The sequence below is a fragment of the Dryobates pubescens genome, chromosome 28 (genome assembly GCF_014839835.1).
Source record: "Dryobates pubescens isolate bDryPub1 chromosome 28, bDryPub1.pri, whole genome shotgun sequence".
Lineage (NCBI taxonomy): Eukaryota > Metazoa > Chordata > Aves > Piciformes > Picidae > Dryobates > Dryobates pubescens.
In genome coordinates this window covers 2,267,862-2,293,941 of record NC_071639.1, presented here as the reverse complement: position 1 = coordinate 2,293,941, position 26,080 = coordinate 2,267,862, and the positions used below count along the sequence as shown (strand labels likewise).

Here is a 26,080-nt window from a genome sequence, read left to right as displayed (position 1 = left end):
GCTTTGCATAACAGAACATCCTCTGTGGTCAGCTTGTATAACAGAATCACAGACTGCTGTGGCTTGGAAGGGACCTTCAAAATCTTCCTGTTCCAGGGACACCTCCTACTAGACCAGCTTGCTTTAAGGCCCCATCCAGCCTGGCTTTCATAGAGTCACAGAACTGTCAGGGCTGGAAGGGACCTCAAGGCTCAGCCAGTCCCAACCCCCCTGCCATGGGCAGGGACACCTCACACCACAGCAGGTTGCTCACAGCCACCTCCAGCCTGGCTGCAAACACCTCCAGGCAGGAGGCTTCCACCACCTCCCTGGGCAACCTGTGCCAGGCTCTCACAGTATCACCAAGGTTGGAAGAGACCTCATAGATCATCAAGTCCAACCTGTCATCACAGACCTCATGACTAGACCATGGCACCAAGTGCCACATCCAATCCCCTCTTGAACACCTCCAGGGATGGGGACTCCACCACTCACCACCCTCCTGGGGAACAACTTCTTCCTCACAGCCAATCTCAATCTCCCCATTTCTAGTTCTGCTCCATCCCCCCCAGTCCTATCCCTCCCTGACACCCTCAGAAGTCCCTGAACTCTGCAACACTTCAATACTTCCTGGCTTGGAGCCTCCACAACTTTTCTGGGCAGCCTGTCCCAGTGCCTCCCCACCCTGATGGGGAAGAATCTCCTCCTAATGTCTAATCCAAATCCAGCTTCCTGTACTTTGAAGCCATTGCCCCTCACCCTCTTGTCCTTTTGCTGAGCACCTCCAAGAAGCCTGGCTTTGTCCTGCTCCCACCACAGCCCATGCCCCCTTCTACATCCTTCTGCCACCATCAGTGGTGGCCATGGCTGTCCAGGAACAAGCCTATGTGTGCACAGCTGCCCCCAGGCAGACAAAACAGCAGCTTGGCTGCCACAGAAATCATAACATAGGGGCTCCCTTCTCAGAGAAGGAGGATCCTTTTAGGCTGGATGTTAGGAAGAAGTTCTTCCCAGCAAGAGAGATTGGCCATTGGAATGTACTGCCCAGGGAGGTGCTGGAGTCACCATCCCTGGAGGTGTTTAGGAAGAGCCTGGATGAGGCCCTTGGTGCCATGGTTTAGTTGATTAGATGGTGCTGGGTGATAGGTTGGACTTGATGATCTCAAAGGTCTCTTCCAACCTGGTTAATTCTATTCCATTCCATTCCATTCCATTCATGGTTCATTTCTACTGCACTGCAGCTCAGCTGCAGTCAGAGACTAATGTAAGGAACTGAGCTGGGAGAGCAAGGGAGAGGAATTTGTGCTGCTGAGGCCTCACCCTGAGTACTGTGTCCAGTCCTGGGCACCCCAGCTCAAGAACTCCAGCGAGAGTCCAGTGCAGGGCCACTGTGTTAGGGGACTGGAACATCTCTCATCTGAGGACAGACTGAGAAAACAGAGGCTTTGTAGCCTGGAGAAGAGCAGCCCAGCTAAAACTCCAGCTACTGTCTGCAGGATGTCCTGAGGTAAGGCAGAGCACAGCCAGCACCTCCTTGGAACAGGCTTGTGTTAGAGAAACATCTCCCAAAGCCTCTGGAAGCCATTCCCACATCTCCATTAGTTGATGTTCAAAGGAGGATGCGTGGGGCTGCCTGAGGAGCTGCACCTGTCCTTATCTACAGAAGTGCCTGCAGAACTGGGGAACAGGAGGGCTTCAGCCTGTGTTTGCTCAGAGAGCTTTGCATACACAGTCAGAGGTGGGGAAAAAAAGCTGTTTTTCACACCAGCTCACAGGTCAGAAGTTGGCTGTCAATGGCTCCATGTCCCAGTGGAGGCCAGGGACAAGCAGAGACCCTCAGGGATCAGTCCTGGGACCAGGATTGTTCAACATCTCTGTGGGTGCCATGGACAGTGGCACTGAGTGCAGCCTCAGCAGGGTTGCTGATGGCACCAAGCTGTGTGGGGCAGCAGACAGCTGGAGGGAAGGGATCCATCCAGAGGGACCTGGACAGGCTGGAGAGGTGGGCACAAGCCAACCTCAGGAGGTTCAGCAAGACCAAGGGCAGGGTCCTGCAGCTGGGTGGAGGCAACCCCAGGCACAAATCCAGGCTGGGCAGGGACTGGCTGGAAAGCAGCCCTGAGGAGAGAGACTTGGGGGTGCTGGGGGAGGAGAAGCTCAGCAGGAGCTCTCAGTGTGCACTTGCAGCCCAGAGAGCCAAGCAGAGCCTGGGCTGCAGCAAGAGAAGTGTGGCCAGCAGGGCCAGGGAGGTGATTCTCCCCCTCTGCTCAGCTCTGGGGAGACCCCACCTGGAGTACTGCCTCCAGGTCTGGAGCCCCTATTGCAAGAGGGATCTGGAGGAGCTGGAAGGTGTCCAGAGAAGGGCCATGAGGATGAGCAGAGGGCTGGAGCTGCTCTGCTGTGAGGACAGACTGAAGGAGTTGGGGCTGTGCAGGCTGGAGAGGAGAAGGCTCTGAGGTGACCTCATTGTGGCCTTCCAGGATCTGAAGGGGGCTCCAAGAAGGCTGGGGAGGGACTGCTCAGGATCTCAGGCAGTGATAGGACTAGGGGGAATGGAATGAAGCTGGAGGTGGGGAGATTCAGGCTGGAGGGGAGGAGGAAGTTCTTCCCCATGAGAGTGGTGAAGCCCTGGAATGGGTTGTCCAGGGAGGTGGTTGGGGCCCTGTCCCTGGAGGTGTTTAAGCCCAGGCTGGATGAGGCTCTGGCCAGCCTGATCTAGTGTGGGGTGTCCCTGCCCATGGCAGGGGGGTTGGAACTGGATGATCCTTGTGGTCCCTTCCAACCCTGACTGATTCTATGATACTATTCAGGGACTGTTAGGTAGAGAGAGATCCTGAAGATCAACAACAAAATTCTTTGGCCTCTGTATTTACTTGGGTTCAACAGGGGAGATTGAGGTTGGACCTCAGGAGGAAGTTCTTCTCAATGAGGTGGTGAAATACTGGCACAGGCTGCCCAGAGAGGTGGTGGAGACTCCATCTCTGGAGACATTCAAGGTCAACCTGCCACCTACATGCAAAGTTCCTGAGAGAAATGCAAAGGCAAAGCAGAAGAATGTAAATCCTGTCTATAAGGATGTGGCAAACACCTCTGACAGCAGCCTGGCTCCATCCTCCCCCCACTGCTCTGCACATCTTTAGCCCCAGCAATGAGAGCAGCCCTCAGGCTCCTCCTCTCCAAGCCTCAGCTCCCTCAGCCTGGCCTCACAGGGAGATGTTCCACTGCCTGCAGCAGCTCTGGGATGGACTCTCTCAAGCAGTTCCCTGAGGTCCTTCCTGAACTGAGGGGCCCAGAACTGGACACAGTATTCCAGCTGTGGCCTCAGCAGAGCAGAGGAGAGGGGGAGAAGAATCTCTCTCAACCTACTAATCAGCATCCTTCTAATCCACCCCAGGATGCCCTTGGCCTTCTTGGCCACCAGGACACATTGCTGGCTCATGGCCATCCTGTTGTCCACCAGCACTCCAAGGTCCTTTCCCCCTTCCCTGCCCTCCAGCAGCTCAGCCCCCAGCCTGTGTTAGTCCATGGGCTTGTTCTTCCCCAGATGCAAGATTCCATACTTGGCCTTGCTGGACTGCCCCAGATGAGCTACCTAGAGCAGCTCTGTCTTCACAAAGCTGCACCTGACAATGCTCCTCTCAATCTAATTCCCCCACCAAGAGGCAAACCCCAGCCAGCAGCCCCAGGGAAGAGCCAGAAACAGGCAACACCTACCGGGAGCAGAGTGTCCCCCGCTCCACCCCTGCTGATTTTGCCTCCTGAGAGGTCCTTGAGATTAGCTGCCTGCTCTGCAAATGAGATCTCCAGGTTGATGTCAGTGTCTGAAGATGGCACATCCTCCAGAGGGCTCTTCTCTTCTGCTGCTCCCAGACTGAACTGTGGACCTGAAAATGGAGAGGGAAAAAAACAAACCCATGATGATATGGTTGGTGTTTTGAGCCAGCAGCACAAGGAAGCACCACCCAGGGCAGGAGGGCAGCTTCAAAGCCCAGCAGAAGTTAATGCTGGGGGGAGGGATGGACTCTCTGCTTCCAAATGCACTGATTGCTGCAGTTTGGGTATGGCTGTTGGAAAATGTAGCTTCTCACAAGGCTCCAGCTTCTGTTGTTCCTCTGGAATGATTCTGCCAAGCCAGAGAATGGTCTGGGTTGAAAGGGAGCTCCAAAGCTCATCCAGCCCAACCCCCTCTGCGCTCAGCAGGGATATCCCCAACTAGATCAGGTTGCCCAGAGCCCTGCTGAGCATCACCTTGAATATCTCCAGGGATGGGGCCTCAACTACCTCCATGGGCAACCTGTTCCAGTGTTCCACCACCCTCAGGAGGAGACTTGATGGGGTGCTTGGTGCCATGGGTTAGTTGATTAGGTGGTGTTGGGTGATAGGTTGGACTCAATGATCTTGAAGGTGTCTTCTAACCTGGTCTATTCCATTCTATTCTATCCTATCCTATCCTATTCTATTCTGCTCTTATTCTATTCTACTCTTATTCTATTCTATTCATGATGCAGAACTTGTTCTTCACATCCAACCTAGACCTGTTCATCTCTCATTTCAAGCCATTGCCCCTGGTCCTGTCCCTGCAGGCCTTTGGGAACAGTTCCTCTGCAGCCTTCTTGTAGCCTCCTTCAGGTCCTGCCAGGCTGCTATTAGGTCTCCCTGGAGCCTTCTCTTCTGCAGGCTGAACAACCCCTGCTCCCTCAGCCTGGCCTCATTAGAGAGGTGCTCCAACCCTCTCATCATCTTTGAGGCCCTTCTCTGAACCTGCTCCATCAGGTCCATGTCCTTCCTGTACTGACGGCTCCAGACCTGGACACAGCCCTGCAGGTGAGGTCTCCCCAGAGCAGAGCAGAGGGGCAGGATCCTCTCTCTCCCTCTCTGGCCATGCTGCTGTGGATGAAGCCCAGGCTGCCAGGGCCCATTGCTGGCTCCTGCCCAGCCTCTCCTCCATCAGCACCCCCAAGTCCTCTTCCTCAGGACTGCTTTCTATCACCTCATGCCCCAGCCTGTACTGATAGTGAGGATTGCTCATGAGGCTTTCTCCTATTTCTCTATTAAGAGCAGATAAAGCAGCCCATCTCAAGCCCCAGTAGGCTCCCAGAACCCTCCACAGCCAAACAGCTTTGGTTTCCTGCCTCAAACACCTTCCAGCCTCAAAGACACAGTCTTAAGCTGTGCCAGGGGAAGTTCAGGCTGGAGGTGAGGAGAAAGTTCTTCCCAGAAAGAGGAATTGGCCACTGGAATGTGCTGCCCAGGGAGGTGGTGGAGTCCCCATCCCTGGAGGTGCTCAAGAAAAGCTTGGATGTGGCACTTGGAGCCATGGTTTAGTTGTCAGGAGGGGTTAGGTATTAGGTCATAGGTTGGACTTGATGATCTCTGAGGTTGATTGTGTGTGATTCTGTGATACTGCAACCACACCAGCAATTCCTTCTTCTGCTAAAGATTCCAAGGCCAAAGGCCTTGTTTGCTCTGTGCTCCAGAGCTTTCCCAGCTGAGAATCACTGTACAGCACACCAATCATGTCTTTGTCCCAGCATTCCTGTCCTCATCTCTTGAGGAGTCTACTCCATCCCTCAGTGTCTGGCCATGTTTCCATGAGGTGGGGAGATTGAGACTGGAGATGAGAAAGAAATTCTTGAGAGTGAGAGTGGTGAGAGCCTGGCACAGGTTGCCCAGGGAGGTGGTGGCAGCCTCCTGCCTGGAGGTGTTTGCAGCCAGGCTGGAGGTGGCTGTGAGCAACCTGCTATGGTGTGAGGTGTCCCTGCCCATGGCAGTAGGGCTGGAACTGGATGACCTTCAAGATCTCCTCAAGCCAAGCCCCTCTCTGATACAACACACAACAATGAGCTAACTTCTCTTTCTTTGTTCCTTAAAGGAACCAAACACCAGACAAACCTGGAACACTTTTTGTTGCAAAAAAACCCCAACCAACACAAGAGAAGGACAACCAGGGAGAGACAGTTCCTGTTTGCAGCCAAGAAGTCTAATTCCCTAGCAGAGTAACCATTGCTTGGCAGTCTGAAATTAAAATACACCCAGAATGAAAGAAGAGGGAAAGGAGACTGTAAATAACCACAGGAAAAGCATCAGAAGTTATTTAGCCAGGAAAATATTTTCATCTCTTCCCCATCTCTGCAAGCTAGAGAAGAGCAGATTTGGATTGGATGTCAGGAACTAGTTCTGCACCATGAGGGTAGTAGAACACTGGAACAGGCTGCCCAGGGAGGTGGCTGGGCTCCTTCCTTGGTGATATTCAAAGTGGGGCTCAACAGGGGTCTCAGCAGCCTGACCTAGTTGAGGATGTCCCTGCTGACTGCAGGGCTTTGGAGCTCCCTTCCAACCCAGACCATTCTGTGATGGTTCTGTGATGTGGTAGGACCACAGAATTGTCAGGGTTGGAAGGGACCTCAAGGCTCAGCCAGTGCCAACCCCCTGCCCTGGGCAGGGACACCTCACACTGCAGCAGGTTGCTCACAGCCACCTCCAGCCTGGCTGCAAACACCTCCAGGCAGGAGGCTGCCACCACCTCCCTGGGCAGCCTGTGCCAGGCTCTCACCACCCTCATGGGCAACAACTTCTTCCTCACAGCCAATCTCAATCTCCCCATTTCTAGTTTTGCTCCATCCCCCCCAGTCCTATCCCTCCCTGACACCCTCAAAAGTCCCTCCCCAGCTTTCTTGGAGCCCCCTGCAGATCCTGCAAGGCCACAATGAGGTCTCCTGGGAGCCTTCTCCTCTCCAGCCTGCACAACCCCAACTCGCTCAGTCTGTCCTCACAGCAGAGCAGCTCCAGCCCTCTGCTCCTCCTCCTGGCCCTTCTCTGGACACCTTCCAGCACCTCCAGATCCTTCCTGGCACAGAGGCTCCAGAGCTGGCCCCAGAGCTGCAGCTGTGGTCTCAGCAGAGTGGAGCAGAGGGGCAGAATCCCCTCCCTGGCCCTGCTGGCCACACTTCTCTTGCTGCAGCCCAGGCTCTGCTTGGCTCTCTGGGCTGCAAGTGCTCCCTGCTGGCTCCTGCTGAGCTTCTCATCACTGGTGCTTCTTAAGGATCCATCCAGGACTAGGTTCCTTGTAGGAGACATCACAAAAACTCTGCAAGTAGCTGTGATGAAATTCAGACTTTCTCAACACCAGGATAAACCTAAACCAAGCAACCTGCTCATCTCAGCAGGACCAGGACTCTGCTGCTGGATCCTGCTCATGGGGAGCTGTAGCTTTTTGAAAGCTAAGGCAGCACAAGAGCCAGAAAAGGGGGATGGAAAATCTGGAAGTGTTTAACAGCAGGCTGGCTGGGGCCTGGAGCATGGGAGTGGGAATGAGAGATGTCCCTGCCCATGGCAGGGGGGTTGGAACTGGATGATCTTTAAGGCCTCTTTCCAGCTGAAGTCACTTTAGGATTCTATGAAATGGATGTGGCTGGAGGAAAACCATGAGAAGAAACTGAGGAACCTGAGGAACCTGGGGTTGTATAGGCTGGAGGAGGGGAAGAGGAGACCTCATGGCCCTCTGTAACCCCCTGAAAGAAGGTTGCAGTGAGGTGAGGGTTGGGCTCTGCTCCCTAGTCTCAGGTGATAGAAGGAGAGGCAATGGCCTGAAATTGTGCCAGGGGAGGGTTAGGTTGGAGATGAGGAGAAATGTCTTTGCTGCAAGAGTGGTCAGGGATTGGCAGAGGCTGCCCAGGGAGGTGGTGGAGTCCCCATCCCTGGAGGTGTTCCAGACACCTGTGGCCATGGCACTGTGGGCTGTGGTTTGATGGCCATGGTGGGGTTGGGTTGATGGTTGGACTCCCTGATCTTAGGGAGCTTTTTCAACCCAACAACATCTGTGTCAGCTGAAAGACACCAACCCCACACTGGGGTCTGATATTCCTTACATTGAGTCCTGACAATGGTCTCAGTCTGTTGAGGCCAAACTCAGGGGATGTCACAGACAGGCCCCTGGCTGCAGACCCTACAGCCACCCTCTGGTAGGGCACAGGGCTTTGCACCACTGCTTCCAGGGCAGTGTAATGGATCCAAGCTCAGGCTTCCAGGGGGAGAAGGTGGATTGGAATTAACACTTTGACTCTACTTAAACACAAGCAGTTCACAGCCACAGAGTGCATTGGAAGGGACCCTCCAAAGTCATCATGTCCAATACCCCTGTACTCAGCAGGGACTTCTCCAGCTCCAAGCTGCCCAGGGCCACATTCAAGTCTCACTTTGTCTCCAGGGATGGGGCCCCCACCACATCCCTGGGCAGCCTGTTCCAGCACTTCACCATTCTCATTGTGCAGAGTTTCCTCCTGATGTTCAAACCATTGCTCCTCATCCCATCCCCACAGGCCCTTCATGATCTCAGCCTTCCTGTAGGTGCCCTTCAGGTGCTGCTCTATGGTCTCCCCAGAGCCTTCTCTTCTCCAGGCTGAACAGCCCCAACTCTTTCAGCCTGGCCTCATAGGAATGCTCTAAGGAGTAAAGCACTTCCAAAACCTTGTGTGGGTTACTCACCACTTGCTCTTTCCAGAGTGGCTTCTGCTCACTTTCCATGACCCTGAAAGATGCCTGAGGCACACACTAAAGATTAAGCTGATCCTGAAACCAGAGCTTCTCCTCTGGCTACAGAGATACATGAGACCTCAGCAGCTGAACATTAGCAAGGTTAAATTCATCCTTGGCTTCCAGCTTTGGCCTCCTCCTGTGTTTATCTGTATGGATCATGTAAACTATTTAATGCATCTGAACTGGGGGAAGGCAGGTCCAGGTCCCCCTCCTCCCCCCCCAAGACTTCTGTCATGCTAATGTAGCCTATACCTGACCTACATCCTTCCTGCCAGGCTGCAGGGATCTGGTGTTAACAAACAATAAAGCAGTGGCTTCTGTTTCACTCCTCTGGTCCTAGGAAGGGGCTGTGTAAAGCAGCTGCCCAGGCAATGCTGTGCACAGCTGAAAGGTCTGGAAGTGCTGCTGCTGCTGGGGGAGCAGAGCCCTGCTGCTATTCCTGTGCATTCAGGAACTAGGAAGCAGCTGCAAGAGGAAGCAGCTTTGGTGTTCTGCCAACCTGCCACCCACATGCAAACATCTCCTGAGCTAAACCCAAATGTAAATCCTCTCTGGAAGGATGTGGGAACCACCTCTGACAGCAATCCTGTCCCTAGGCCACAGGGCTGTGGAGAGGTGGCAGAGAGTGGTGGGGACTCTTCAGCAGTGCAGTGGGAAAGGTGCTTTGGGTATGGAAATACTGCAAGTGTCTGCCTTGCTGTTTCTCAGTCTTGCCAGGAAAGCTGGAGCAGAGCTCCTGAAAAGAGAGGCTGGCAGAGCTGGGGCTGGTCAGCCTGGAGAAGAGAAGGCTCCAGGGAGACCCTAGAGCTGCATTTCAGTATCTGAAGGGCACCTGGGGAGAGACTGTTCAGAAGGGCTTGTGGGAACAGGATGAGGACCAATGGTTTGAAACTGGAGCAGGGCAGAGTTAGGTTGGACATCAGGAGGAAGTTCTGCACAGTGAGGGTGGGGAGACACTGGGACAGGCTGCCCAGGGAGGTGCTGAGGGCCACACTCCTGGAGACATTCAAGAACAGACTTGACATGGCCCTGGGCAGCCTGCTGTAGTTGGAGATGTCCCTGCAGCCTGCAGGGGGGTTGGACTGGATGAGCTTTGGAGGTCCCTTCCAACCCAATGCAGGCTGTGAAAACCAAACAAGACCAAAAATACCCCAACAAAGGAAAAACGTCTTAGAAACTGCTGAACTGCTCTGTCTGAGCAAGATGGGGCAGAGAACAATGGAAAGTTCATGGCTTCACAGTATTCCCTGAGCTTGCTGACACTGTTTAGAACAGAACAGAACAGAACAGAATAGAACAGAACAGAATAGAACAGAACATAACAGAATAGAACAGAACATAACAGAATAGAACAGAACATAACAGAATAGAACAGAAGAGAAGAGAAGAGAAGAGAAGAGAAGAGAACAGAACAGAACAGAACAGAACAGAACAGAACAGAAAAGGACTAGACTAGACTAGACCAGGTTGGAAAAGACCTCAGAGATCATCAAGTCCAACCTCACACCCAGCACCATCTGATCAACTAAACCATGGCACCAAGGCTCTCATCCAGACTCTTCCTAAACACCTCCAGGGATGGGGACTCCACCACCTCCCTGGGTAGCACATGCCAAGGGCCAATCAGTTTATCCAAGCAACAAGGTTTTGGACTGGCAAAGAAAGGAGGAGAGAGCACAGGTTGCTTTAAGGGCAAACCAGAGTCACCTTCACTCTGCCAGAAGCACTCTGGAATGCAGCAGTCAAACACCACATGAGCACCAGAGTCATCCCCTTTGGATAAGGGCCAAACAGAGTCACTCATGCTGACACTCAGAAGGCAGAGAATCATAGAACCATGAAGGTTGGAGAAGACCTCTAAGGTCATCCAGTCCAACCTTCTACCCCACAACTCTAAAACCACCAAACCATGTCCCCAGGTGTCATGGCCACAGGTTTCTTGAACACCTCCAGGGCTGGGGACTCCACCACCTCCCTGGGCAGCCTGTGCCAATCCCTGACCACTCCTACACCAAAGAGATTTTCCCTCCTCTCCAGCCTCCCCACTTTCAGGCCATTTCCTCTCCTCCTACCACCTGAGACTAGGGAGAAGAGTCCAACCTCCACCTCACTGCAGCCTCCTTTCAGGGAGCTGGAGAGAGCAATGAGGTGTCTCCTCAGCTCCCTCAGCTGCTCCTCCCCAGCCCTGTTCTCCAGACCCTTCCCCAGCTCTGTTGCCCTTCTCTGGACACACTCCAGCATCTCAATGTTTATCCTGTAGTGAGGGGCCCAAAACTGAACCCAGCACTCAAGGTGTGGCCTCAGCAGTGCCCAGTACAGAGCCACCATCACTTCCCTGCTCCTGCTGCCCACACTAGAGGTGATCCAGGCCAGGATGCTGGTGGCCTTCTTGGCCACCTGGGCACACCCTGGCTCACCCTGGCTTGTGTTCAGGTGGCTGTCCCCCAGCACCCCTGGGCAGTTTCCAGCCACTGTGCCCCAAGCCTGGAGCCTTCATGGGGTTGTTGTGACCCAAGTGCAGGAGCCAGCACTTGGCCTTGTTGAAGCTGCTACAGCTGACCTTGTCCCCTCCACCCAGCCAAGCTTGTGGCAGCTTTGCTTCTGGGGCACTCTGGCATCACAAACCAACACACTAAACTTTCCCTGGCCCAGCAACTGAGTTTAAGCTTTGGATGATTATTTTTACCTAATGCCTGAGATGATATTCAGATTTTGGGGGTTAACAGGGGTACAACTTCTCTGTCTAAGAGGATTCCCATTCTAAAATGACATCTTTGGCCTTGGATTTCATCAGGTTTTAGTATCTTTGAACTATTGGGCTGGGGAAGGGTCTGGAGAACAGGGCTGGGGAGGAGCAGCTGAGGGAGCTGTGGGGGTGGTTAGTGTGGAGAAGAGGAGGCTGAGGGGAGACCTCATTGCTCTCTACAGCTCCCTGAGAGGAGGCTGCAGTGAGGTGGGGGTTGGGCTCTGCTCCCTAGTCTCAGGTGATAGGAGAGGAAGTGACCTGAAATGGTGCCAGGGGAGGGTTAGGCTGGAGATTGGTAAAAATGTCTTTGCTGCAGGAGTGGTCAGGGATTGGCACAGGCTGCCCAGGGAGGTGGTGGAGTCCCCATGCCTGGAGGTGTTCAGGAAACCTGTGGCCATGGCACTTGGGGATGTGGCTTGATGGCCATGGTGGTGTTGGGGTGAAGGTTGGACTGGCTGATCTCAGAGGGCTTTTCCAGTCCAAACAATTCTCTGATTCCATCAAGCACTGCTTACTTGCTCTGCCTCCACACAACTCTCTGATCCCATCAAGCACTGTTTACTTGCTCTGCCCTCCCTGTTTGTATAACACTGATTTGCTCAGCCTTGTGGAGGAAAGATCACAGCCCAGCACCGAAACAGGTGTGGTGCTGTTAACATCCCTGAACCTGTGTGGCTGGACTGCAAGCTGAGCTGATTCTGGAGTTCCTGCTGCAATCCTTGGAGCAGAGCCCACTGGAGCAGGCTGACAGGAGCAGAAGTGTAGCAGGATGGAAGCAGCCTTTCCATGCAGGCTGTGCTGTGGAGAGGCAGCAGCTGGGATTTGCCTGTCAGAGCTTCCCATTCCTGAAGGGCTCATCAGGGCCAATGGCAGAAACAAAACACAAAGAGAGAAGCAGATGTGATAAAAACTCTGCCATCATTGCTTGGGAGTGTTCCAGCTCTGGAGCCTGCAGTGCAGTTTACTGATAGAAGCAGCAGGAATCTCTTCCTTCCCTTGTGCTGAACCAGCAGTCTGGCAGCCCTCACCATTTTCCCCCCTGCTCTAACTGGAGTGAGGTTTGCTGAGAGGGAGAGGAGGATTAACAGCACCTCTGCAAGCACACGGGTTGGGTGCTCCTCAGGGCTGCTTTGTGTTCCCCTCCTTCCCACTTCAGCTTCCCTCCACACCCTGGGCTGTTTCCTAAGCCTCACCCCAAGGTACCAATTTGTGCAGAATGCTGCTGCTGAGGCAGGGAACTGGGGCAGAATTTTAGTGCTGGCTTCATTAACAGCTAAGTTGCTCGAAGCAGGGAACTTGATCTGCCTGCTTGAGTGTGTGAGTGGCTACAGGGTTCAGTGGAACATCTCTGTGCTAGGCAGTCCCCTGGATGAAGGGAGAAAAACCCAACAGTCAAACAGTGCAGGACAGCAGTGGAGAGTCTTACAGCCTAACTGGTGGCCACTTAACATCCTGATCTCTGCAGTGCTAGGTGTGGGGCTGTAAGAGCCAAGGGGCAGCCCTGCTCCAGCAAGAGAGATTGGCCATGGGAATGTGCTGCCCAGGGAGGTGGTGGAGTCCCCATCACTGGGGAGGGGTTTAAGAAGAGACTGGATGGGGTGCTTGGTGCCATGGTTTAGTTGATTAGATGGGGTTGGGGGATAGGTTGGACTTGATGATCTCAAAGGTCTCTTCCAACCTGGTTAATCCTATTCTATTCTATTCTATTCCACTCCATTCCATTCCATTCCACTCTATTCTAAGACACCTAAGGGTGCAGGGAAGCCACCCTTTTACTAGTGGATCTGAAAAACAGCAGAATCATAGAATGGTTTGGGTTAGAAGGGACTTTGAAGATCATCCACTTCCAACCACCCTGCCATGGGCAGGGACACCTCCCTCTACTGCAGCTAGCTCAAGGCCATGGCCAGCCTGGCCTTGAACACCTCCAGGGAGGAGGCAGCCACAGCCTCCCTGGACAACCTGTGCCAGTGTCTCACCACCCTCATGGAAACAATGTCTTCCTCACCTCAGTCTCCTCTCTTCCAGCTTAAAGCCATTGCCCCTTGTCCTGCCACTCTAGGCCCTTGTGAAGAGTCCCTCCTCAGCTCTCCTGAAGCCTCTGGCAGACTGCTCTAAGGTCTCCCTGGAGCCTTCTCTTTACCAGGTTGAACAAGCCCAGCTCCCTCAACCCCTTAGCAGAGGTTCTCCAGCCCTCTGATCATCTTTGTGGCCTCCTCTGGACCCTCTCCAGAAGTTCCATGTCCTTCATGTGTTGGGAGCATCATAAGTGCACTCAGTGCTCTAGGTGGGGTCTCCCTCAATCGGCTCCCTGGGCAGCCTGCTCCAATCCCTGACCACTCCTGCAGCAAAGAAAGTTTTCCCTCAAAGGTCATGTTGGCCAGCACCTAGGAAGGTGACTCCACCACCTCCTTCCAGGGAGCTGTTGAGAGCCTCCCCTCAGCCTCCCCTTCTCCAACCCCAGCTCCCTCAGCTGCTCCTCACCAGCCCTGTTCTCCAGACCCTTCATCAGCTTCTTTGGACACCCTCCAGCCCCTCAGTGTCCTTCTGGGAGTGAGTGGCCCAAAACTAGAAGCAGGGTTCAAGGTGCAAAACCAGATGGAATCACTTAAGGATCAGAAAAGCCCTTGGCACAAGTTATGAGAGGAGACTTCACCCAGGTGACTTGAGGGTGAGATGATCACTGGCAACAAACAAGCTTTCCCAGGGGGCTTGAAGTCATACTCACACCTCAACAGCTTGATACTGCAACCACACAGGCCAGAGCAGGTTTCTCTTAAGATGATCATTTTGTTGTGATCAAAAGTCACTGCACAGCATCACAGAGTGCCAGCTTGGAAGGGACCCCAAGGACCAGCTGGTCCAACCCTTCTAGGTAGTAGCAGAGATGAGCTGGCCCACTTGCAATGTCTGGGCCTCTGCAGAGCTTGTGTACTTGAAAGCCTCCAGATTAGAAGGGGAGGAAAATAAAGAAGAAAGGGCAAAAAACAGGCAGGCAGCTGTTTGGCATTACCTTTTGTTCCATCCTGGGCTTCAGGTTTGTTCTCACCTGCTGGCACAGCTGAGGGGTCACTTCCATCACAGACCTAAGAAAGGCACAACAAAGAATCATCCCTCTCATGAGGACCCAAGTGCTGCTGGTGGAGACTCTGACTCTGGGCAGGACCCAAATGCCTCCTATCAAACCCAAATGCTGCTGGTGGAGACTCCTTTGACTCAGTGCAGGGTTCAAATGCCTACTCCTATCAAACCCAAATGCTGCTGGTGGAGACTCCTTTGACTCAGTGCAGGACCCAAATGCCTCCTATCAAACCCAAATGCTGCCTGTGGAGACTCCTTTGACTCAGTGCAGGACCCAAATGCCTCCTATCAAACCCAAATGCTGCTGGTGGAGACTCCTTTGACTCAGTGCAGGACCCAAATGCCTCCTATCAAACCCAAATGCTGCTGGTGGAGACTCCTTTGACTCAGTGCAGGACCCAAATGCCTCCTCCTATCAAACCCAAATGCTGCTGGTGGAGACTCCTTTGACTCAGTGCAAGGCCCAAATGCCTCCTCCTATCAAACCCAAGTGCTGCTGGTGGAGACTCCTTTGACTCTGGGCAGGACCCAAATGCCTCCTTCTATCAAACCCAAATGCTGCTGGTGGAGACTCCTTTGACTCAGTGCAAGGCCCAAATGCCTCCTCCTGTCAAACCCAAATGCTGCTGGTGGAGACTCCTTTTACTTAGTGCAAGGCCCAGATGCCTCCTCCTGTCAAACCCAAATGCTGCTGGTGGAGACTCCTTTGACTCAGTGCAGGACTCAAATGCCTCCTCCTATCAAACCCAAATGCTGCTGGTGGAGACTCCTTTGACTCAGTGCAAGGCCCAGATGCCTCCTCCTATCAAACCCAAATGCTGCTGGTGGAGACTCCTTTGACTCAAATGTCTCCTCCTGCAATTCAGGGGCAAGCAAAAGCACAGCTCTGTGTTTCAGCAGTAAACCCTCCACCAAAGCCTGAGGGGATCTGAAAGCTAGGTAATTAAAAGAGAAATAATTAAGTCTGTTCCCCCTCTTCCTAAGAGGCCAGGTGGGGGTAAGACTTCATTGTCCTGAGCTGTCAAGAAAATGCAGCCTGGGACCTGGACACAGTTGGCACTGGGAAGGATACAGAAAGGGGATCTGGAGGAGGCATTTTGACTGCCTCAGTCCAATTTCCTTCTTCCTGCAAAACCTGACATGCTTGCTGTGCTTAAAATGGCAAGCAAGAGTTAGATCCTTCCAGAGAAGTCAGCTAAGGGGACACATGTTCCTCAGAGGCTAAGCAAAAGCAGCTAGTGCTAAATTCCTCTCATTTCATTGCCTCTGGGAGGTTAGGCACACAAGTTTTCTTGCTCTTTTCTCTCTGCAGCTTCTTGCTTGCTTGGCTGCTTCATCTCCCTGCTGACCTCCTGAACTGACCTGGCAGAATTGACTTTTGGTGTGTCTGGGAGGTACAGGGGAGAGATACAAAACAGTCTCCCTCTGGGCTGCCCAGGGTGGGGTGAATAGGCCCCTGGGGGTACTTCTGAGCCTTGCTGAGCTGTAAACATATGTAAATAGATTTTGTACATGCCATATTACCTTCTATCATTTCAGATTTAGTCCATTTATGTAAATATAACTTCCCTGTTGCTTCTCAGTATGTCTGGTGAATTGCTCTCTAGGGGTTCTGCACTTTGGCCACAGCAACCCCAGGCAGTGCTGCAGGCTGGGGGCAGAGTGGCTGAGAGCAGCCAAGCAGAAAGGGACCTGGGGGTGCTGATTGACAGCTGTCTAAATATGAGCCAGCAGTGTGCCCAGGGGGCCAAGAAGGCCAAGGGCATCCTGGGCTGCATCAGGAAGAGTGTGGCCAGCAGGAGCAGGGAAGTCCTTGTGCCCTGTGCTCAGCACTGCTTAGGCCACACCTTGAGTCCTGTGTCCAGTTCTGGGCTCCTCAGGTCAAGAAGGACATTGAGAGACTTGAAGGTGTCCAGAGAAGGGCAAGGAGGCTGGGGAGGGGTCTGGAGCACAGCCCTGTGAGGAGAGGCTGAGGGAGCTGGGGTTGCTTAGCCTGCAGAAGAGGAGGCTCAGGGGAGACCTTCTTGCTCTCTCCAACTCCCTGAAGGGAGGTTGGAGCCAGGTGGGGGTTGGTCACTTCTCCCAGGCACCCAGCAGCAGAACAAGAGGCCACAGTCTCAAGCTGTGCCAGGGGAGGTTTAGGCTGGAGGTGAGGAGAAAGTTCTTCCCAGCAAGAGAGATTGGCCACTGGGATGTGCTGCCCAGGGAGGTGGTGGAGTCCCCATCCCTGGAGGTGTTCAAGAAAGGATTGGATGTGGCACTTGGAGCCATGATTTAGTTGTCAGGAGGGGTTAGGTATTAGGTACTAGGTTGGACTTGATGATCTCTGAGGTCTTTTCCAACCTGGTTGGTTCCATGATAAATCTCCATTCTGGGCCTGAATCTTCCAACTTGTTGGGGTCCAAATCCAGCCCACAACAGCTGCCATCCCCAAAGAGCAATCCCATCCTTCTTACAGGGTGCCCTGACATCAGTGTCTGTGCTCACAGCTGGGGTTCCCAACAGCAAGACTCAGACATTTCAAAGAGGCAACCAAGCAGGGAAGTATTGGAACCATTCTCTCCCTTCTGCCCAGGCTCCAGACCTCTCCCATTGTAGGACCTGGCTGACACAAATCTGTGCACTTCCTTTTATAAAACCAGGGGTTGTGAGAGGTGGAAGGAGACAACACAGCTGCCCAGAACATTATTACTGTTGCACAGAGCAGCAGAAGCAGACTGGGAAGCTGTCAAGTCCACCTCCTCCTTGGGAACGGGGCAGGAAACTTAAGAGACACAGAACACAACTGCTGTGTTGGTGAGAAACATCAGCCCCATTGTTTGACCTTTCCTCCTGCCTTCCTGCAGGTGAAGGGAGCTTACAGGACTTTAGAGGCTATTATTACCCTGGAAAGACTTCAATACAGCTGCAGATGGCTTCAGTCCTCCTTTGTTACACAGGATGCTGTTTAAGGCTGGGAGAGTAACAAAGCACTGAGACAAGCTATACAGGGAAGCCGTAGAAGCTCCTTCATTGTAGACTTTCTGTGACAGATGAGGTGAACAACCAGCCTGTTTCCTGAAGGCTAGAGAGAGTCCAGTGGAGGCTACAAGGATGCTGAAGGGCCTGGAACAGCTGTGTGAGGAGGAGAGGCTGAGAGCCCTGGGGGTGTTGAGCCTGGAGAAGAGAAGGCTGAGAGGGATCTGAGCAATGGCGACAAATATCTGAGGGGTGGGGGGCAGGAAGGGGCCAGGCTCTGGGCAGTGGTGTCCTGGGATAGGACAAGAGGCAATGGACACAAACTGGAACCCAGGAGGTTCCACCTGAACATGAGGAGAAACTTCTTTGGTGTGAGGCTGCTGAGCCCTGGAGCAGGCTGCCCAGAGAGGTTGTGGAGTCTCCTGCTCTGGAGCCTTTCCAGCCCCACCTGGATGTGTTCTGTGTGACCTGCCCTGGGTGACCCTGCTCTGGCAGGGGGTTGGACTGGGTGATCTCTGGAGGTCCCTCCCAAGCCCTAGCATTCTGTGATTCTGTGATCTTGCTTTAGACAAAGGAATGCAAGGACAGATTTGAGAGTCTGCACTTGTATTGCTCTGTTTCAGTCACAGAATCCCAGAATCAATTAATCAGGTTGGAAAAGACCTCAGAGATCATCAAGTCCAAGCTGTCACCCAGCACCATCTAATCAACTAAACCATGGCACCAAGGGCCTCAGCCAGGCTCTTCCTAAACACCTCCAGGGATGGGGACTCCACCACCTCCCTGGGCAGCACATCCCAGTGGCCAATTCCTCTTCCTGGGAAGAACTTTCTCTTCACCTCCGGCCTAAACCTCCCCTGGCACAGCTTGAGACTGTGTCCTCTTGTTCTGCTGCTGGCTGCCTGGGAGAAGAGACCAACCCCCACCTGGCTATAACCTCCCTTCATCCTGGCCATTCCCCCCCCTGCCAGAGCAGGGCCACCCAGGGCAGGTCACACAGGAACACATCCAGGAGGGTTTTGAATGCCTCCAGAGATGGAGACTCCACCAACTCTCTGGGCAGCCTGCTCCAGCCACCCTGAAATGAAAGGAGCTCCTCCTCATGTTCAGATGGAACTTCTGATGTTCCAGTCTCTGCCTGTTACCCCTTGGCCTGTCACTGGGCACCACTGAACAAAGCCTGGCCCCATCCTCCTGACTGCCTCCCTGTAAGTATTGATCAGCATTGGCAGAATAGAATACAGAATAGAATACAGATTTAACTAGGTTGGAAGAGACCTTTGAGACCATCCAACCTCTCACCCAGCACCATCTGATCAACTAAACCATGGCACCAAGGGCCTCATCCAGGCTCTTCCTAAACCCCTCCAGGGATGGGGACTCCAGCACCTCCCTGGGCAGCACATCCCAGTGGCCAATCTCTCTTGCTGGGAAGCATTAGATGAGATCCCCCTCAGGCTGCTCTTCTCCAGACTAAACAGCCCCAATCCTCTCAGCCTTTCCTCAGGAGAGTGCCCTCAGCATCTTTGCAGCCCTTTGCTATTCCCTCTCCAGCAAGTCCCTGTCCCCTGAACTGGGGAGCCCAGAGCTGGACAAGGCCTTCCAGCAGCCCACTGAAGCCTGTGCCATGGTTTTCAACCATTCCCATGTGTGATTTCAACACAAGGGCAGGAGCATGTGCTGTGCTTCCCTGAAGTGATCCTCCTTGCAAGGGCAATCCTGCTGCCTGAGCTCTGTTGCTCTGCACTCAGACCTTGTGGCTCTTAGCTTTCATGGAGCTCAGCACTTGTGCAACCCCATGCAAAGCAGCACAGTGAAAGGGAAGCTGTGCCCCCAGAGCACACATCTGAGCTTACAGATTCCACCCCCTGCATTTCCTCTCTGCTGAACTGGAAAGGAGCTGCTGCAGCACAGGAAGCTGATGGGGGACAGGAGGAAGTTAAAGGCCCTCCAACTCTGCTGTGCTTTCTACCACCACTACCACTGCTCTTGTGAGGAGGGATAAACTGGCTGAGCACCTCCACCAGCTCAGTCTTCTCATGGCTGAGGAGCTTGGGGGTTTGGGGGGAGCAGACAGGACCCACAAAAGAGAGCTGCTACTCAGTCTCCAGCTCCCTCCTTCCTCTTTCCTGCACAGAAAGGAGGAACTATCCCATTCAACACCCCATGAGAGGAAACTGGGCCCCTTCAGGACCCACCAAAGCAACTTCCCACACACAGTTTAATGACACATACAGGCCCCAGGAGGTAGCAGGAGGTCTGGATGAAGGCTGAGCAAAGCCTTCAACACTGTCCCACAGCACATCCTGGGCTGCAGGCTGGTGAGGGAGGGGTTCCATAGAAGGACCATTCAGTGGGTACACAACTGGCTTGAGGGCTGCACCCAGAGGGTGGCTGACAATGGTCCATGGCCAAGTGGAGGCCAGGGACAAGTGGAGTCCCTCAGGGCTCAGCACTGGCACCAGTCCTGTTGAACATCTGTGTGGGTGCCAGGGACAGTGGCACTGAGGGCAGCCTCAGCAGGGCTGCTGATGGCACCAAGCTGTGTGGTGCTGCTGACAGCTGCAGGCAAGGATCCATCCAGAGGGACCTGCACAGGCTGCAGAGCTGGGCCCAGGACAACCTCAGGAGGGTCAACAAGACCAAGGGCAAGGTCCTGCAGCTGGGGCAGGGCAATCCCAGGCACCAATACAGGCTGGGCAGGGACTGGCTGGAGAGCAGCCCTGCAGAAAAGGCCTTGGGGGTGCTGGGGGAGGAGAAGCTCAGCAGGAGCCAGCAGGGAGCACTTGCAGCCCAGAGAGCCAAGCAGAGCCTGGGCTGCAGCAAGAGAAGTGTGGCCAGCAGGGCCAGGGAGGAGATTCTGCCCCTCTGCTCCACTCTGCTGAGACCACAGCTGCAGCTCTGGGGCCAGTGCTGGAGCCTCTGTGCCAGGAAGCTCTGGAGGGGCTGGAAGGTGTCCAGAGCAGGGCCACGAGGAGGAGCAGAGGGCTGGAGCTGCTCTGCTGTGAGCACAGCCTGAGGGAGTTGGGGCTGTGCAGGCTGGAGAGGAGAAGGCTCCCAGGAGACCTCATTGTGGCATTGCAGGATCTGCAGGGGGCTCCAAGAAAGCTGGGGAGGGACTTTTGAGGCTGTCAGGGAGGGATAGGAGTGGGGGGGATGGAGCAAAACTAGAAATGGGGAGATTGAGATTGGATGTGAGGAAGAAGTTGTTCCCCAGGAGGGTGGTGAGAGCCTGGCACAGGCTGCCCAGGGAGGTGGTGGCAGCCTCCTGCCTGGAGGTGTTTGCAGCCAGGCTGGAGGTGGCTGTGAGCAACCTGCTGCAGTGTGAGGTGTCCCTGCCCATGGCAGGGGGGTTGGGACTGGCTGAGCCTTGAGGTCCCTTCCAGCCCTGACAGTTCTATGATTCTATGGTTCTAAGCCCCCAGAAGGACCTAGCCAGAATAAAGGAGGTTAGGCTGATGCCCCTCTGAGCTGCAGTCAGTCAGAGGCACTGACCCTGTCTGGCAGGGCCCTCAGGGTGGCAGCAGGGCACTACCACCCTCAGGTAAAAGTAGGCTTTAGGTAGCACTTTGGGTGAGTGCTGGCTGAGTTTTGCCTTGCAGTTAACATGAATTCAGATGTGTATCTTGAGCATGGAGTGGGTCTTTTATTCACCACCTTCAAGTAACCTGAGGACAATACACATGCTTCTTTCTGCCTACTAAAACTGCTTAATGCAAGGTCCAATCTAGACCAACTCTGTTCCAGGACAGTTAAAAACTCCCTTGGAAGTCAGGGAAAAGTCAGACACAAATCTGGGAATATTCCTTTGTGTCTGTGTGTCCTTCTCTACCCCAAGCCCTGCATGTCCCAGGGAGGTGGTGGAGTCCCCATCCCTGGAGATGTTCAAGAGGGGATTGGATGTGGCACTTGGTGCCACGGTTTAGTCATGAGGTCTGTGGTGACAGCTTGGACTCGATGATCTTTGAGGTCTCTTCCAACCTGGGTGATTCTGTGATACCTCCCTGGGCAGCACATTCCAGTGCCTAACAACTCTCTCTGGGAAGAACTTTCTCCTCACCTCCAGCCTAAACCTCCCCTGGCACAGCTTGAGACTGTGTCCTCTTGTTCTGCTGCTGGCTGCCTGGGAGAAGAGACCAACCCCCACCTGCCTACAACCTCCTTGCAGGGAGTTGGAGAGAGCAAGAAGGTCTCTCCTGAGCCTCCTCTTCTGCAGGCTGAGCAACCCCAGCTCCCTCAGCCTCTCCTCATGGGGCTGTGCTCGAGATGATGGCTAGGAACTTACTTTTCCCTTTGAGTCATTTTGTAGCCTGAAGATATCTCTGACATCAGGAATGTGGTGCTGCTTGTTCCTTTTCCTCATGGTCTGGGTGACAGTTTCCACTCTTTTTTCCACTGCTGCCCTCTGGGTTCTGGTGAGGGTGGACAGGAACACCATGCTTTCCAGGGAGTCACCAGAGCTCTCAGCAAACAGATTTGACAGGCCTGCCTCCTTCAGCCATTCTTCTTCCAGTTCTCCCTCTGAGCAAAGCAAAGAGAGAGGAAAAAAAGAGCATGAATGTTGGCCCTTGGGTACTGTTGGTCACCCTGGATGCTCACAGCATGGTGTCACCAATGCAGTTCAAGGGAAGGTGCAAAGGGGATCCACAGTTACAGAGCATGGAAGGGCTTGGAAGGGACAGAGATCACCCAGTCCAACCCCCTGCCAGAGCAGGGTCACCCAGGGCAGGTCACACAGCAACACATCCAGGAGGGTTTGAAATGTCTCCAGAGATGGAGGCTCCACCACCTCTCTGAGCAGCCTGCTCCAGGGCTGCAGCAGCCTTCAATGAAAGCATTTTAGATGGCACTGCTCACATTCACCAGCTGTGAAGGACACACTTGCTCTACAATTGGAGCTCTAAACACAGCTAGGGCTGTGTGCAAGGGGGATCTGCTGGGTGTCTCTGCAGCTTGGACACTCCTTGCAGAGTCACAGAATGGGAGGAGGTTGGGAGGGGCCTCCTGTGAGTCCAAGTCCCCTGCCAAGGCAGCAGCACCTAAAGCAGGTCACACAGGAACACATCCAGGCAGGTCTGGAATGTCTCCAGAGATGGAGACTCCACCAACTCTCTGGGCAGCCTGCTCCAGGGCTCCATCACCCTTAAATGAAAGAAGTTCCTCCTCATGTTCAGATGGAACTTCAGATGTTCAAGTCTGTGCCTGTTACCCCTTGGCCTGTCACTGGGTACCCCTGAACAAAGCCTGGCCTGACTGCCTCCCTTTAAGTATTGCTCAGCCTTGATGAGATCCCCCTCAGGCTGCTCCTCTCCAGGCTCAACAGCCCCAATTCTCTCAGCCTTCCTTCACAAGAGAGATGCTCCTCTGCCCTCAGCATCTCTGGAGCCCTTTGCTGTATCCTCTCTAGCAAGTCCCTGCCCTTGAACTGGGGAGCTCAGAACTGGACACAATATTCCAGATGGGACCTCAGCTGGGCAGAGAAGAGGGGGAGGAGAACCTCCCTCAACCTGCTGGCCACACTCTTCTTAATCCACCCCAGGATGCCCTTGGCCTTCTTGGCCACCAGGGCACACTGCTGGCTCATGGCCATCCTGTTATCCACCAGCACTCCCAGGTCCTTTTCCCCTTCACTGCTCTCCAGCAGCTCAGCCCCCAGGCTGGACAAGAACAATGAGTTAGACTGGCATGAGTTGGAAGAAGCTGTGGTTTCCCCAGAGCTTCCAATGGGCTACCATGATACCAAAGCTTTCAAAGCAGTGAGGTCTGTGGAGCCAGCTGTGGAGCAAGCTTTGTAATAATCTGCAGCACTTCTGTAAGCCATCAGCCACTTTGTGCATGCACCTAGCTAGAAATGTGCCTGGGGAAGTCTGAAAGCCTCTGATCATTGCTGCTCCATTGACTGCTCCACAGCAAACTCCTGGCCAAGCTGTCAGCCCCTGGCTTGGGCAGCAGCTCTCTGAGCTGGGTTAGGAACTGGCTGGAGGCTGAGCCCAGAGAGTGGTGGTGAATGGTGCCACAGCCAGCTGGCAGCCAGGCACCAGTGCTGTGCCCCAGGGAGCAGTGCTGGGCCCCAGCCTCTTTAACATCTTCATTGATGATCTGGATGAGGGCATTGAGTCCATCAGCAGTAAATGTGCAGCTGACAGCAAGCTGGGGGCAGGAGTTGATCTGCTGGAGGGTAGAGAGGCTCTGCAGAGGGACCTTGCCAGGCTGGGCAGATGGGCAGAGGCCAAGGGCAGGAGATTGAACACATCCAAGTGCCAGGGGCTGCACATTGGCCACAGCAACCCCAGGCAGTGCTACAGGCTGGGGGCAGAGTGGCTGAGAGCAGTCAGGCAGAGAGGGACCTGAAGGTGCTGGTTGATGGTAGACTGAACATGAGCCTGCAGTGTGCCCAGGCAGCCAGGAGGGCCAATGGCATCCTGGCCTGCATCAGGAACAGTGTGGCCAGCAGGAGCAGGGAGGTCATTCTGCCCCTGTATGCTGCACTGGTTAGGTCACACCTTGAGTCCTGTGTCCAGTTCTGGGCCCCTCAGTTTAGGAAGGACATTGAGAGACTTGAAGGTGTCCAGAGAAGGGCAAGGAGGCTGGGGAGGGGTCTGGAGCACAGCCCTGTGAGGAGAGGCTGAGGGAGCTGGGGTTGCTTAGCCTGCAGAAGAGGAGGCTCAGGGGAGACCTTCTTGCTCTCTCCAACTCCCTGAAGGGAGGTTGTAGCCAGGTGGGGGTTGGGCTCTTCTCCCAGGCAGCCAGCAGCAGAACAAGAGGCCACAGTCTCAAGCTGTGCCAGGGGAGGTTTAGGTTGGATATTAGGAAGAAGTTCTGCACAGAGAAAGTGATTGCCCATTGGAATGTGCTGCCCAGGGAGGTGGTGGAGTCACCATCACTGGAGGTGTTCAGGAGGAGACTTGATGGGGTGCTTGGTGCCATGGGTTAGTTGTTTGGGTGGTGTTGGATTGGTTGATGGGTTGGACACGATGATCTTGAAGGTCTCTTCCTACCTGGTCTGGTCTATTCTATTCTCAGTTCTCAACCTGCTGAGCTCCCTCAGCTTACATGCTCCTGCCCACTCTTCTGGATACATTAATCCCACAGCTCTCCATGAGCTCCATTTAATGAAGGACAAACCAGGCTGCAGGAGTCACCTTAATGCCAGTTCTTTAATCAGTCCTCCAGTCATGGTCTCCAGCAGGCTGACAGCCCACAGAACAATTTGTTGCTTTAGTCTTAGAGCTGATAAGGTTTCCTTTATTGACAGACCACTGCTCAGGAGAGAGGAGAAAGCTATCAAATCCCCTCACTGAGGCCAACATTTCTGCTTCTGAACTCAGTATCCCTCTACACTGACACCAAGTCCTGTCTTCTGCTGCCTGCCAGGAACCCTCTCAACCATTCCAGCCACACTTCCATTTATCAGGCATCTAACAGTACCCATGTCAGCTTCACTGCTGCCTGCAGCTGCCCACCCTGCCCACTGAGTGCCCAAGTGGGCATCTGAATGCTAACAGCTCTCAGAAAACAGACACAAAATTGTGCTGAAAGCTGAAGGCTGAGCCTCTGACAAAGCTCTCTTTGATTCTGTTGCTAGGGCTGGGAAGAAAGGCTGCACCCACTCACCAGAGCAGAGCACAGAGTGGCTTGGGCTGGAAGGGACTTGAAAGACCATCCAGTTCCATGGGCAGGGACACCTCCCACCAGCTCAGCTTGCTCAAGGCCTCATCCAACCTGGCCTGGAACACCCCCAGGGAGGGGACATCCACAGCCTCCCTGGGCAGCCTGTGCCAGTGTCTCACCACCCTCACTAGAAAGAATTTCTTATCATAGTATCATAGCATCAGTCAGGGTTGGAAGGGACCACAAGGATCAGCTAGTCCCAGCCCCCCTGCCATGGGCAGGGACACCCCACACTAGATCAGGCTGCCCAGAGCCTCATCCAGCCTGGGCTTAAACACCTCCAGGGCTGGGGCCCCAACCACCTCCCTGGACAACCCATTCCAGGGCTTCCCCACTCTCATGGGGAAGAACTTCCTCCTCACCTCCAGCCTGAATCTCCCCACCCCCAGCTTCATTCCATTCCCCCCAGTCCTATCACTGCCTGAGATCCTGAGCAGTCCCTCCCCAGCCTTCTTGGAGCCCCCTTCAGATCCTGGAAGGCCACAATGAGGTCACCTCAGAGCCTTCTCTTCTCCAGACTGAACAGCCCCAACTCCTTCAAGTCTCTCAATGTCCTTCTTGACCTGAGGAGCCCAGAACTGGACACAGGACTCAAGGTGTGGCCTAAGCAGTGCTGAGCACAGGGCACAAGGACTTCCCTGCTCCTGCTGGCCACACTCTTCCTGATGCAGGCCATAGCTATCCCTCTTGAGAGCCCAGTGGGGCAGAAGTGCAAATCCCTTTGCCAGCAAAGGGAGCACACTGTCTCATTGTGCAGAGGTCACCCAAAATGCAAATCTCATCCCTTGAACTTACTGAGCCTGTGGGGCTCTTGCAAGAAAGGGAGAGAGGCAGCTCCTGCACTGCTGGAGGCAGATACAGGACTGTGAGAAAAAGGTTTTTTTTTGCTGGAATTAAGGACATTTGTTTTTCTTGTCCTATCAGACAACAGAGGAGTAAAGAAATTACTCAGATTCTGAGGTCATGCCCTCAGGGTGCTTCTGAGAAACAAAACCAACACACCTGACCAGTCACAGCTCTTACAAGCCTAGAAAGTTACTCACTAAACTCAAGCCAGTTAAACATTGGCTTCTCTTCTAGAGCAGGAGGCTGCTACCCACCACAGCCACA

General features: G+C 54.0%; 1 protein-coding gene across 1 annotated transcript in view; it reads right to left on the bottom strand.

Annotated features, from left to right (window-relative positions):
* Positions 1–26,080, bottom strand: part of ARHGAP18 (Rho GTPase activating protein 18) — a 101,160-nt gene that overhangs the window by 29,755 nt on the left and 45,325 nt on the right. The window contains exons 4-6 of the mRNA XM_054173979.1: positions 21,585–21,820; positions 14,274–14,346; positions 3,694–3,863 (exon numbers count right to left, since the gene is read on the bottom strand). Of these exons, the coding sequence (XP_054029954.1) occupies positions 3,694–3,863; positions 14,274–14,346; positions 21,585–21,820 (479 nt within the window). The remainder of the gene's footprint in view (positions 1–3,693; positions 3,864–14,273; positions 14,347–21,584; positions 21,821–26,080) is intronic.